The 14,064-nt window shown below is 41.9% G+C and overlaps 1 protein-coding gene across 1 annotated transcript; it reads left to right on the forward strand.

The window, feature by feature from the left end:
• Positions 1 to 4,722: 4,722 nt before the first annotated feature.
• On the forward strand, positions 4,723 to 13,682 carry LOC138899970 (uncharacterized). The gene is made up of 5 exons (XM_070186672.1): positions 4,723 to 4,852; positions 10,353 to 10,558; positions 10,787 to 11,117; positions 12,114 to 12,487; positions 13,008 to 13,682. The coding sequence occupies exons 1-5, from the start codon at positions 4,723 to 4,725 to the stop codon at positions 13,680 to 13,682; spliced, it is 1,716 nt and encodes a 571-aa protein (XP_070042773.1).
• Positions 13,683 to 14,064: the final 382 nt, after the last annotated feature.

Consider the following 14,064-nt stretch of genomic DNA (forward strand, 5'->3'; position numbering starts at 1 on the left):
ATCCCTTATATGTATAATATAGGCATATATAACGCCATCTAGTCATGGGTCAATGTACATGTATAAATGAATGAAATGCAAAAGAAGTGAGTTAACAAAATTTCTCAGAATGTCATAAAATCGATATGTCTTTGGATAAATTTTATCAATTACGCATTATTTCTGAGACACATGAACAAAAGATATAATAATAAGACACATGGGAATTCAAGAAAATAGGCACCCCTAGTGCTTCTATGAATAGAGGTATTTATGAAAGCTATGCGCTTTCTCATTTCATTTGTATCGTATGAATCCTACCAAAAGGAAAGAAGGGATAGCCTTAACATACCTGAGCCGATTCTCTTGACAACCCCTCTAATATACAACAATCGCGACAAAACACTTGACGGCAAAATCGAAGAAGGGAAAAATCCATATGATATTCTTGAGAAAGGTTATACCGGCTCCCTTAGAATTGCAAATTCCGTTGCTATTACATCCTAGGGGTTCATAAGAATTTGTTTGAGAATTCCCATCCCTTACCTTGTTGAAGCTCTAATCCATCTCCCTTTAATGAATTACGGAGGTTGATTTTATCCTAGTGAGTGGGACCCACTTTAGGTGATTACTTGGCCAAAGAATTTCCTAAATTTTCCACCTAGCCCCATGACTTATCTAGTGAATATTTGAATCCCTACTTGCTGCCATGTTGGGAGATTAATGCTTATACACCAATTTCCCATTGTTTTGTTAACTTCCCACCGTAATCAACAATTAACTCATTATTAACATAATTAAATAATATATCAAATTACTTAAATTACTAATCACTTTAAACACACTTTATATACCTTACTATTATGGTCATGTGGTACCATGTATGGCACTAGTTGATAAATACGGGGTATTATAGCTTGAACCATATTTTATCCCAAATTGATAAACTTCAACGAAACTCATCTTCTTTGAATTGTTTACCCTCTAACCTTCATGGTACTGACTTACCACTTGTTATAAAAATAGCATAAATACTTATAACCTTAAAAATAATCTCATTCATGAGCTTACGTCGATTAACTTATGGCAAAACTTTAACGTACGAAATAGAGATATAACACCTGAGGCCCCGGGCGTATTTCGGATTGAGTTCAGACCGATTGTTCTTAAAATGGGATTGCTGGTTTCTATGTTCTGGTTTCCTTCGTCTCAATCGCGAAGGGTCTTTGATGACTGCTAGGATTTTACTCATCGCGTTCGCGAAGTGAGGCGTGCGATCGCGAAGGTTTAGGAGCTTGTTCATCGCGAACACATGGATGTGACCGCGTTCGCTTATAAGGAAGGAGAGTTGGTGCTGGGACTCGCGTTGTTCTTCACGTTCGTGTAGGGCTGTCCGCGATCGCGTAGCCTTGGGAGGTCCATCCATCACGTTCGTGACTATGGTCATGTGATCGTGTAGGGTGTTTTGTGAGCTGGAAGGAATTGTTCTCCGAGATCGCAAATGTTTGTCCGCGATTGCGAAAGAGGATAACTAGGCAGTAGAGTTAAATTTCAAAAATGAGTGTTTTATTTCATTCTGCATCTTTTGGATTTCGAGAGCTCGGTTTGTGGCGATTTTAAGAGGGATTTTCAAGGAATCGATTGGGGTAAGTGATTTAACTCATATTTGATTATTTTACATGAACCCATCATTTTTTTGACTATTTAATTAGTGTTTTGGGTTAGAAAAGATGGGGAAAATTGTGAAAACTTCATAGACCATATTTTGAAAATTTGAAAGGCGATTTGAGGTAGGATTTGAATAATTTTTGTATGGTTGGACTCGTTATTGAATGGGTGTTCGGATTTTGTAAATTTTGTCGAATTCCGAGTGGGCCTGGGGTTGACTTTTTGACTTTGGTTAAAGATCTTAGCTTTATCATTTTGAGTCAATTCCATAGCTTTTATTGATATTATTACGTTAATTTTGGCTAGATTCGAGCCTTCCGGTGATTGATACACATGGGAAGGGCTTGCTAGCAGAGTGATTTAATTTGCTTAAGGTAAATATTTTATCTAAATTCGGTTGAGGCACTAGTTGCATGAATTGTTACGATAGCTACGTGCTATTGGGTGAGCACATGCGTGGGGATGAACACATGTGCAGACACCGGGGTTATTTATTCATATTCGGGTTGTACTCATGCTCTTATACGCCTAGAATTTGACCGTTAAACCTTAAGCTATGATGCTTCGCACATTTGTGACATTGTTGTTAACTATTTGAGCCATTTTTGAAGCTAAATAGGGGCATAATCCTTAAATGAACAAATAAATGTTATTCTTTGATGAAATTACTGGGTTGAGTTATGATAGTACACTTGCACATGCCTACACTTTAGCATATCATTTATACCAGTCCAAGAGCATGAGGTTTGTTATTCACTTGTTTCACTCATGTATACTTGTTTATTTGCTCCCGTATGATATGATTGGACTTGGTGCTTGTGACCACGCTAGGCGAATTGTGTTGTTGTGCCCGTGACCATGCCAGGTGGATTGTGTTTGTTGGCACGTGAGTTGTCCGTGCAGATCCAGATATTAGCACGTGAGTTGTCCATCTAGCACGTGAGTTGTTCGTACAGGTTCTATCATTAGCACGTGAGTTATTTGTGCATCACGTGAGTTGTTTGTGTTGCGTGTAGATATGGATCCATCCCATTAGGGACACTCTCTCATGTTTCTCTCTTGATGGAGTACACGCGATTATTGAGGAAATCTGGGAAGTGTTTTGTTGGATTTTGCATTTCGTCTTTACTTGTAATTTCCTTGATGATTCATCTGATTTAACTGAATATCATCTTTAAATGCCAAGATATTGTTTGAGCAGGGTATTTGAGAAACCGTACTCATACACACACATGTGTTTCCTTAATGAACTTTATGATTTGATTTCAGTATTGTTCTGTACCGGTTTAAAGGATGAAACTACACCGGTGATAGCTAGTATAATTAATAATTTGTGCTTCTCTTATCTTGCCGTGTTTATTTACGATACTTATTGAGTACATTGGGTCGGTTGTACTTATACTATACTCTGCACTTAATTGTGTAGATCCAAGTGTGGGGACCAATTATCAGCAGTAGCCTTGCTTATTGGACTATCTGCTAGAGGAGAGGTAGAGCTGCATCCATGGTCGCAGTTTGATTTGTATTTTCCTTTCATACTATTGTTACAATTTGGATAGTGTATTTATTGTTCAGTTGAAGACTCTTATTCTGCTGTAGAAGCTCATGACTACGTACTTACTAGTTTCTAGGGATTTACTTTGTATTAGCAGTTTTATTGTATTGAGACCTCAAACTTATGCTATTTCTATAAATTTTCATTATTCTATTGCCTTCGTTACATGTTTCGGCTTGCCTAGTCAGTGTGTTAGGCGTCATCACGACGGGTAGGGATTCTGGGTCGTGACAAGTTTGTATCACGTCCCTAGGTTCATAGGTATTAATAGTCACGAGTAGGTTTAGTAGAGTCTTGCGGACCAGTATAGAGACGTCGATACTTATCTTCGAGAGGATACCGAACCGTTAGGAAAACATCACTTTCTTGTATTCCTGTCGTGCAAATTTGTTGATTCTGGAAATTAAACTTCTATTACTCGATTCTCTCAAAGATGGTGAGGACACGTGTGACTGTATCGGGCGGATGGCCACCAGTACCACCTGCTAGGGCTGCGAGAGGTCGGGGCTGCGGTAAGGGCTAAGGTGAAGCTCGTACCACAGCTACAACAACACCTATGGAGCCACAAGTTGCTCCAGCTCAGGAGCAGATACCAGATGTGGTTGAGCCGGTGGGACCAGCTTAGGCACTAGCTATGCCCATTGTGATTCCAGTCCCTCAGGAGGCTTTGGCCTAGATATTGACTGTATGCACTAGCCTTGCTCAGGCGGTTTCAGTTTTGGCTGCACCAGCCACTTCTCAGGCTAGGGGGAGACGCTCAGACTCTCACCGCCCGTAGACCAGAGCAGGTAGTTAAGCAATTTCATACAAGAGGGTTAGTACCAGCCCAACCGGTTGCAACGGCTCAGGCCCCGGTGGGTCCACTTATGAGTGATGATGAGCAGAAGAGACTAGAGATGTTTGGGAGGCTCAGGCCTCCAGCTTTCAGTGGGGCTGAGTGTGAGGATGCCCAGGATTTCTTAGATAGATGCCAGCAGATCCTTCACACAACGGGTATTCTGGAGACTAGTAGAGTCTCATTTACTACTTTTTAGCTATCGGGGGCAGTCTTCAAATGGTGGGAGGCCTATGAGTTGAGCAGGCCAGTCGGTGCTGTACCACTTACGTGGCATGAGTTCTCAATTCTCTTCTTAGAGAAGTTTGTTCAATATACCTCCATGGAGAAGTTGCGTAGGTAGATTGAGCAGCTACACCATGAGGGTATGTCAGTGACCCAGTATGAGATTAGATTTGCATAGTTGGCTCGTCATGCAATCTGGTTGGTTCCCATAAAGAGGGAGAGGATTAAGAGGTTCATTGATGGCCTCAACTATGGACTGCGCTCCGTCATGACTCAGGAGATTGCATAAGGTGCTATGTTCGATGATGTGGTTGATATTGCTAGGCGACTAGAGTAGGTCCATAGTCTGGAGCGTGAGAAGAGGGAGGCCAAGAGACCTCATAGTTCTGCTGGTTTTAGCAGTGTTTCTTCTGGAGGGCAGTCCCATCACTGCAGGGGTCATCTTTATAGGCCCACTCAGATGGCTCATCCGGTTCATCGTGGTGCATCAGTTATCTATGGTTACAACAATGCTCGTTATGGTCAGTCATCATTCAGTGCATTACCAGCACAGAGTTCTTACCATGCTTCATCTTCCCTGATATCTACAGGCAATTCCTCGGGTAATCAGGGGCAGTAGCTCCGTCAGAGGAGAGGTTGTTTCGAGTGCGGGGACTTGAGTCACCTCAAGAGGGATTGCCCTAGACTGTTGAGTAGGGATCTACCGTAGAGTTCTCAGCCGATGATACCAGCACCAATAGCTACACCACCCGCTCAGCCAGCTCAAGGTAGGTCTCAAGTAGCTAAAGGTCACCCTAGGGGGGAGGCCGATCAGGTGTCGGTCAGGTTCGATGCTATGCTTTCACTTCCAGTCCAAAGGTCGCTGCTTCAGACGCAGTGATAACATGTATTGCCTCAATATGTTACATGGATGCTTCCATATTATTTGACCCTGGTTCCACTTATTTGTATGTATCATCATATTTTTCTCGTCATTTAGATATGCCCCGTGAGTCTTTAGTTTCGCCTATTCATGTATCTATTGTTGTGGACCGTGTGTATCGGTCGTGTGTGGTGACCATTGGGGGATTGGAGACGAGAGTTGATCTCTTATTTCTTAGTATGGTTGATTTTGACGTGATTCTAGTCATGGATTGGTTATCCCCATGTCATGCTATTATGGATTCCCATGCTAAGACCGTGACATTGGCGATGTCGGGGTTACTTAGGATCGAGTTGAGAGGTTTTCTGGACTATGTTCCCAATAGGGTGATTTCAAATCTGAAGACCCAACATATGGTATGGAAGGGGTATTTGTCATATTTTTCTTTTGTGAAGGATGTTGGTATTGATACTCCTACCATTGGTTCTATTCTGGTAATGCGAGAATTTCCAGATGTGTTTCCTGCAGACCTGTCGGGCATGCCGCCCGACATGGATATTGATTTAGTTATTGACTTACTGTCGGGCACTCAGCCTATTTCTATTCCTCTGTATCGTATGGCACCAGCAGAGTTGAAGGAATTGAAAGAGCAGCTTCAAGAGCTTCTTGATAAGGGGTTCATTAGGCCTAGTGTGTCTCCTTGGGGTGCACCAGTTCTGTTTGTGAAGAAGAAGGATGGTACTACAAGGATGTGCATCGACTATAGGTAGTTGAATGATGTTATAATTAAGAACAAGTATCCTTTGCCGCGCATTGATGACTTATTTGACCAGCTTCAGGGAGCTAGAGTGTTCTCTAAGATTGATTTGAGGTATTGGTATCACCAGTTGAAGATTCAGGACTTAGATATTCTGAAGACGGCATTCAGGACCCGCTATGATCAGTACGAGTTCCTTGTGAAGTATTTGGGGCTGACAGTTGCCCCAGCAACATTCATGCATCTGATGAACAATGTATTTCAGGCATATCTTGATTCGTTTGTCATAGTATTTATTGATGATATCCTGGTGTACTCACGTAGCCAAGAGGAGCATGCCCAACAACTGAGGATTGTAATACAGACATTGAGGGAGGAGAAACTTTATGATATGTTCTCCAAGTGTGAGTTTTGGCTCAGTTCGGTGTTGTTCTTGGGGCACGTGGTGTCCAGTGAGGGGATTAAGGTAGATCCGAAGAAGATTTAGGCGGTTCGGAGTTGGCCCAGACCGTCTTCAGCTGCTGAGATTTGGTGATTTCTCGGTTTGGCCGGATATTATCATTGCTTCATTGGGGGGTTTCTCGTCCACTGCAGCGCCTTTGACCAGGTTTACCCATAAGGGTGCTTCATTCAGGGGGTCTGATGAGTATGAGGAGAGCTTTTAGAAACTCAAGATTGCCTTGACCAGAACTCCAATTCTAGTTTTACCTTCAGCATGAGGTTCTTATACAGTGTATTGTGATGCTTCTCAGATTGGTATTGGATGTGTCTTAAAGCAGGAGGGTAGAGTGATTGCTTATGCTTCACGCCAGTTAAAGCCTCATGAGAAGAATTACCCCGTTCATAATTTAGAGTTGGCAGCCTTCATTCATACATTAATGATTTGGAGACATTATCTCTACGGCATGTCTTGTGAGGTATTTACGGATCATATGAGCCTGCAGCACTTGATCAAGCAAAATGATCTAAATTTGAGGCAGTAAAGATGGTTGGAGTTGTTAAAAGACTATTATATTACCATTTTATATCATCCCGGGACGGACAATGTCGTGGCCGATGCCTTGAATAGAAAGGCGATGAGTATGGGTAGTCTTACATATATTCCAGTTGGTGAGAGACCGCTTGCAGTAGATATTCATGCCTTGGCCAATTAATTCGTGAGGTTAGATTTTTCGGAGCCTAGTCGATTTCTAGCTTGCATGGTTTCTCGGTCTTCTTTATATGATTGCATCAGAGAGAGTGCGTATGAAGAGCCTCATTTGCTTGTCCTTAAGGACATGGTTCAGCACGGTGATGCCAAGGAGGTTTCTATTGGAGATGATGGGGTGTTGCGGATGTAGGGTCAGATTTGTGTGCCCAATGCGTATGGGCTACATGAGTTGATTCTTGAGGCGGCCCACAATTTGCGGTATTCCATTCATTCGGTTGCCGCAAAGATGTATCAGTACTTGGTGGAGGAGAATTAAGAAAGACATAGTGGAGTTTGTAGCTCGGTGCTTGAATTGTCAGCAAGTGAAGTATGAGCAACAGAGGCCGGTAGTTTGCTTTAGAGGCTTGAGATTCCTGAGTGAAAATGGGAGCATATTACCATGGACTTTCGTATTTGATCAAGCAAAAGGATCTAAATTTGAGGCAGTAAAGATGGTTGGAGTTGTTAAAAGACTATTATATTACCATTTTATATCATCCCGGGACGGACAATGTCGTGGTCGATGCCTTGAATAGAAAGGAGGGTGAGTATGGGTAGTCTTGCATATATTCCAGTTGGTGAGAGACCGCTTGCAGTAGATATTCATGCCTTGGCCAATTAATTCGTGAGGTTAGATTTTTTGGAGCCTAGTCGGTTTCTAGCTTGCGTGGTTTCTCGGTCTTCTTTATATGATTGCATCAGAGAGAGTCCGTATGAGGAGCCTCATTTGCTTGTCCTTAAGGACATGGTTCAGCACGGTGATGCCAAGGAGGTTTCTATTGGAGATGATGGGGTGTTGCGGATGTAGGGTCGGATTTGTGTGCCCAATGTGGATGGGCTACATGAGTTGATTCTTGAGGCGGCCCACAATTTGAGGTATTCCATTCATTCGGTTGCCGCGAAGATGTATCAGTACTTGAGGCAGCACTATTGGTGGAGGAGAATGAAGAAAGACATAGTGGAGTTTGTAGCTCGGTGCTTGAATTGTCAGCAAGTGAAGTACGAGCATCAGAGGCCGGCAGTTTGCTTCAGAGGCTTGAGATTCCTGAGTGAAAATGGGAGCATATTACCATGGACTTCGTATTTGGGCTCCCACGGACATCGAGGAAGTTTGATGCTATTTGGGTGTGTTACATCTCGCATTTTCGTACGTTAATGTTTCTGCGTAAGTTAATCGACGTAGACTCGGGGATGAGATTATTTTTAAGGTTATAAGCATTTATGCCATTTATAACAGGTGATAAGTAAGTGCCGTGAAGGTTAAAGGGTAAACGAATCAAAGAAAATGAGTATCATTGAAGGTTGTCAATTTCGGATAAAATACGGTCCGAGCTATAATACTCGGTATTTATGGACTAGTGCCATACAAGGTACCATATGACCATGATAGTAGGGTACATAAAGTGTGTTAAAAGTGAGTAGTATTTTAAGTAATTTGAGATAATTCTTAATTATGTGGGTAATTGATTAATTGTGGGGATAATTATGGTATTAAATATGATTAAGTGGATAAAGATTTTTTTGGAGCTGCCACATGGCATTAAGCTAGGCCAAGGTGGCACCAATGTGCATGATGAGTCATAACACATGTGGTGCCTTGTTTACACGTAATAGTTCTTTGGAAAATTACCTTTGTTTGGTTTCTTTATTGGTAATGTAACTTGGAGAATAGGAAAGAAGTTATGGCATGCTTGCCACTTTAGAGTTTAGACCAGCAACATTGGTGCTGATTAACATGTTTAGTTGTTATTCATCATTGCAAGCGATATCTTTTAATGGAGTGAATATTAGTCAGATAAGAAATAATGTGCTATGATATCAAGAATATCAAACGGATTTTCCTCTACTTCGATCCACCGTTACGTGTTTTTTCTCTACTAACGTGTGTTAGAGGGATTGTCAAGAGAATCGGCTCACATATGTTAAGGCTATCCCTTCATTCTTTTTGGCATGATTCATATGATACAAACGAAATAAGCAAACACACAGCTTTCATAAATGACTATGTTCATAGAAGTACTAGGGGTGCCTATGTTCTTGATTCCCCATGTGAATTATTATTATATCTTCTGTTCGTGGGCCTTAGAAAAATACGTCGTTGATAAAGTTTATCTGGAAGGCATATTGATCTTATGACATTCCGAAAAATCTTATTAACGTATTTCTTATGCATTTTATTCATGTACATTGACCCATGACCAGATGGCATTATATACATGTATATTATATGTATATGGGATATGGAAAAAGGTTACGACATTATATCCGCACCACCACCTGATCAACTAGTATACGTTGATGATTTTGCGCATAATGTCCGAGATGATATGATGGGGTGCCCTCAGAGGCTTGATGGTGTTATGTACACTTATACCTATGCATGATACGACATTTATACGCACGTGCATGACATTATAAATGTTTCAGGATTCACAAAATTATTTAGACTTACAGGTGGAATTATGTACTCCATGTTTCATCTATGTCTTTATATACTGCTTTTTATGCCTTACATACTCAATACATTATTCGTACTAAAGCCCCTATTTCTCGGGGCCTGTGTTTCATGCCCGCAAGTGCAGTAAGTTGACGGTCCCCCTCTTTAGGATCCTTGATCAGCGAGAGTTGGTGTGCTCCACTTGATCCAGAGCTGTTATTAGTTTAGCTACGCTATTTTTGTATGTCCGTCCTTTATATAGTTGTACACTCTATTAGAGATCTGTAGACAGTTGTGTATAGTTGGATAGTATGTGTCCTTGTCAGCTTCCAGTCTTGGATATGTATATATGTCTTTTGGACATGTTTTTCCTCACGTATGTTATTCACGTGATTCAGCAGTTTATTGACAGATGTTGTTCATGAACTACCCTTAATTCATGCTTATATCTTGACGTATGCGTAGGGGTGTTCGATAGGTAAGACTCGGGCACTCGTCATGGCCCATCGGTTTGGGTCGTGACAAAAGTGGTATTAGAGCATTTCTGTCCTAGGGTTGTCTACAGACCATATTTAGTAGAGTCTTGTTTATGAGTGTGTTGTGCACCACATTTATAAACAAGAGGCTACACGACATATAGGATATTATCCTTCTTTCTTATCTTAGATCGTGCGATATAAGAATTCATTTTCCTAATGATGTGTTATGTTTCAGCGATGCCTAAGAAGGCTAGGGCAAGTCCGTGGCTAATGAGACTACTAGTCGAGCGCCACAAGTTACCTGGGCTCGGGGAGAGTCTCATAATGATATTCCATCTCAGACTTCACATACCTCGCCCTCTCCAGAGGAGCTCCGAGGGGCACCAGTTCCAGCGCTTGCCCCTATAAGTCTAGCTCCTCAGCCGGATACACCGGGTCTGGAGATGAGAAATGCTATTCATTTATTGACTCGATTAGTAGCTGCACAGACTCGGCGTCAGGAAGTAGGTATTGGTCATGCAGATAGGTCCATCAGTATGAGGGTTCGTGATGTCATTAATTTGGACCCTCCGGTATTCACTAGAGTATATCCAAATTAGGACCCTCCGGTATTTATCGATAGGATGCAGAGGACTTTGAGGGTAATGAAAGCCACTTCGACTGAGTCAGCTGATCTAGCTTCTTATAGATTTCAAGATGTTGCAGTTAATTGGTACGAGTCTTGGGAATTGTCCAGAGGTGAGGATGCCCCTCCAGCGGCATGACAGGAGTTTATTGAAACTTTTCTTCGTCATTATCAGCCACCAGAGCTTAGATGGGCCAGAGTTGATAGGTTCTTGACCCTTCGACAGGGTAACATGAGTGTTCGGGAGTACAATCTTCAGTTTTATTCGTTAGCCAGGTATGCTCCCACTATTGTATCTAAGATGGAGGATCTGGTTCCCTGGTTTATGATGGGGTTGAAGACGAACCTACTAAATGATTGTATGTCGGTCTCACTTCAGCCAAGCATGGATATTTCTCGTATTCAGGCATACGCTCAGGGAGTAGAGGAGCATAAACAGAGGCAGAGGGCCGATCGTGAGCATGATAGGGGCCAGAGTAAGAGAGCAAGATCTTCGGTTCCTTGTGGTGAGTTTCGAGGTGCTTAGAGACAACAATACCCGAGGTATCCAGCCTAGCCATCATCTAGCGCACCCCCTCAGTTTGCCAGTAGGAGATTTGATCGTTCCACATATGCAGGGCCTGGTCAGAATTTCAGGGCCTCAAGTTCTCAGTATAGGGACGATTCAAGTTAGATAAGGCTTCCCTTGCCACGATATGCTCAGTGTGGTAAGCAGCATGCCGGGCAGTGTCGTATGGGGTTGGGTGTTTGTTATACTTGTGGTTATTCAGGCCACGTTATGAGGGATTGTCCGACAAGAGGCGATGCAAGCATAGTTTAGCCAGCGGGATCTGTAGCTAGTTCGTCATCATCAGTACGCCCATCTGGGCAAGGGTCACAAGCACCAATCAGTCGTGGTAGAGGCAGAGGTGGAGCATCTAGCTCGAGCGGTCCTCAGAACCGCATATATCCATTAGCAGGACGACAAGATTAGGAGTCGTCATCGGATGTTGTTACAGGTATATTATCAGTCTCCTCGTATGATGTATATGCATTGATTGACCCAGGTTCCACCTTATCATATGTTACTCCGTTGGTTGCTATTAAGTTTGGAATAGAACCTGAGTTGGTTAAACCTTTTGAGGTGTCCACAACTGTTGGGGATCCAGCTATAGCTAGGCTAGTATATAGGAATTGTACAGTAGTAGTTCATAGTTGATCTACAGTAGCAGAAGTGATTGAGTTAGATATGGTAGAATTTGATGTTATACTAGGTATTTATTGGTTGGCTTCTTGTTATGCCAACGTTGATTGTAGATCAAAGATGGTTCGATTCCAGTTTCCAGGGGAGCCCGTTTTGGAATGGATAGGTAATACAGCATCGCCGAGAGGTAGATTTATTTCCTATCTCAAGGCAAGGAAGATGATCAGAAAGGGCTATATTTATCACTTAGTTAGGGTTCAAGATAAGAAAGTAGAGTCATCAACCATTTAATCTATCCCTGTGGTTAATGAGTTTACAGATGTTTTTCCCGATGAGCTTCCAGGTCTTCCGCCAGAGCGAGAAATTGAGTATGATATTGACCTACTACCAGATACTCAACCAATATCTATTCCATCCTATAAAATGGCATCCGCGGAGCTGAAAGTGTTGAAGGAACAACTAAAGGACTTGCTTGAAAAAGGCTTTATCAGATCTAGTACATTACCGTGGGGAGCGCATGTGTTATTTGTGAGGAAGAAAGATGGTTCCTTGCGGATATGTATTGATTATAGACAGTTGAATAAGGTGACGATCAATAATAAGTACCCGATCCCAAGGATTGATGATTTATCTGATCAGTTGCAAGGTGCCAAGTGTTTCTCGAAGATAGACTTGAGGTCCGAGTACCATCAGGTAAGGGTTAAGGAGAAAGATATTCCGAAGATAGCATTCAAGACCAAATACGGGCATTTTGAATTTTGTGTTATGTCATTTGGTTTAACCAATGCCCCAGCAGTATTCATGGATTTGATGAACCTTTTGTTCAGACCCTTTCTAGATCTGTTCGTGATTGTATTTATCGATGATATATTGGTCTACTCCCGTTCAGAGGCCGAGCATGCAGATCATTTGCGTATGGTGCTAAGAGAAGTTGTACGGTTAACTCTCTAAATGTGAATTATGGTTGAATTCTGTAGCTGTCCTTGGACATATTATTTCTAGTGAGGGTATCCGGGTTGATACCCAAAAGATTGAGGCAGTGAAGACTTGGCCTAGACCCACAACACCGATGGAGGTTCGTAGTTTTCTCGATTTGGCAGGTTATTACAGGAGATTTGTAGAGGAATTTTCTTCCCTTTTAGCACCATTGACAAAGTTGACTCAGAAGGGAGCTAAGTTTTAACGGACTGATGCTTGCGAATGGAGTTTCCAGGCATTAAAGTACAGATTAACTTCAACACTGATTCTAACACTCCCAGAGGGAACCAATGGTTATGATATCTATTTTGAAGTTTCGGGCATTGGATTGGGTTGTGTACTGATGAAGCATGGTAAGGTTGTAGCTTATGCTTCTAGACAACTAAGAAAGCATGAGAAGAATTACCCAACCTACGATTTAGAGTTAGCCGCAATGATTCATGCACTAAAGATGTGGAGGTACTACTTGTATGACATTCATGTTGATATCTATACGGATCATAAAAGCCTTCAGTATATCTTCAAGCAAAAGGAATTGAACTTACGCCAAACGAGATGGTTGGAGCTACTGAAAGACTATGACATTGATATTTTATACCATTCAGAGAAGGTGAATGTAGTAGCTGATGCCCTCAGCCATAGATCTATGGGTAGCATAAAATATTTACAACCAGAGAAGAGTGGGATAGCTCATGACATTCATCAGCTAGCTAGTCTTGGAGTTCGATTACTGGACTCAGGTGATACTGGAATTACTATTCTGGATACGACAACATCCTCTTTAGTAATTGAAGTGAAGGAACGCCAGTACAAGGATCCTGTGTTAGTTCATTATTGGGATAAAACCCCTCAGAAGGAGAAGACACCGTTTGAGATTATAGAAGATGGGGTCCTCAGATATCGAGGATGATTATGTGTCCCTAATATTGCAGGGCTATAACGGTAGATCAAACAATGACAGTATTATAGAGTCTATAGTCAAGGGAAGGAAAAGACGAGAAGTGACAAGCCTTGAGACAACAAAAGAGTATAGGAAAAAAAGTCGTATCCTCATTTTGAGAAATACGTTCGTGACTCTAACGTGTTTACCAGATAGAAAAGTTAGACCCCAAAGTAATAGAAATCAATTTGGGCTGGTGAAGAAGATAAACTAAACATGAATCGGGGACTGAGTGATTTGATAATAGTCGGCATCATGAGAATTTCAGATTGAGTTTCGGCCGTTGAGTGATTTGATAAAGGTCATTCTGGAAGACGCTTCCCTAAAGCAAGCAAGGTGAGCAAAGTTAAGC

This window comes from Nicotiana tomentosiformis, chromosome 10, assembly GCF_000390325.3.
Source record: "Nicotiana tomentosiformis chromosome 10, ASM39032v3, whole genome shotgun sequence".
Classification (NCBI taxonomy): Eukaryota; Viridiplantae; Streptophyta; class Magnoliopsida; order Solanales; family Solanaceae; genus Nicotiana; species Nicotiana tomentosiformis.

Excerpts from the sequence above, each read along its gene's own strand:
- LOC138899970 (XM_070186672.1), top strand. The coding sequence starts at position 4,723 with ATGGCTCATCCGGTTCATCGTGGTGCATCAGTTATCTATGGTTACAAC. Across the intron at positions 4,853-10,352 it reads ATCTTCCCTGATATCTACAG|AGGAGCTCCGAGGGGCACCA; the intron begins GCAATTCCTCGG and ends CGCCCTCTCCAG. Across the intron at positions 11,118-12,113 it reads AAGATCTTCGGTTCCTTGTG|ATGTTTTTCCCGATGAGCTT; the intron begins GTGAGTTTCGAG and ends ATGAGTTTACAG.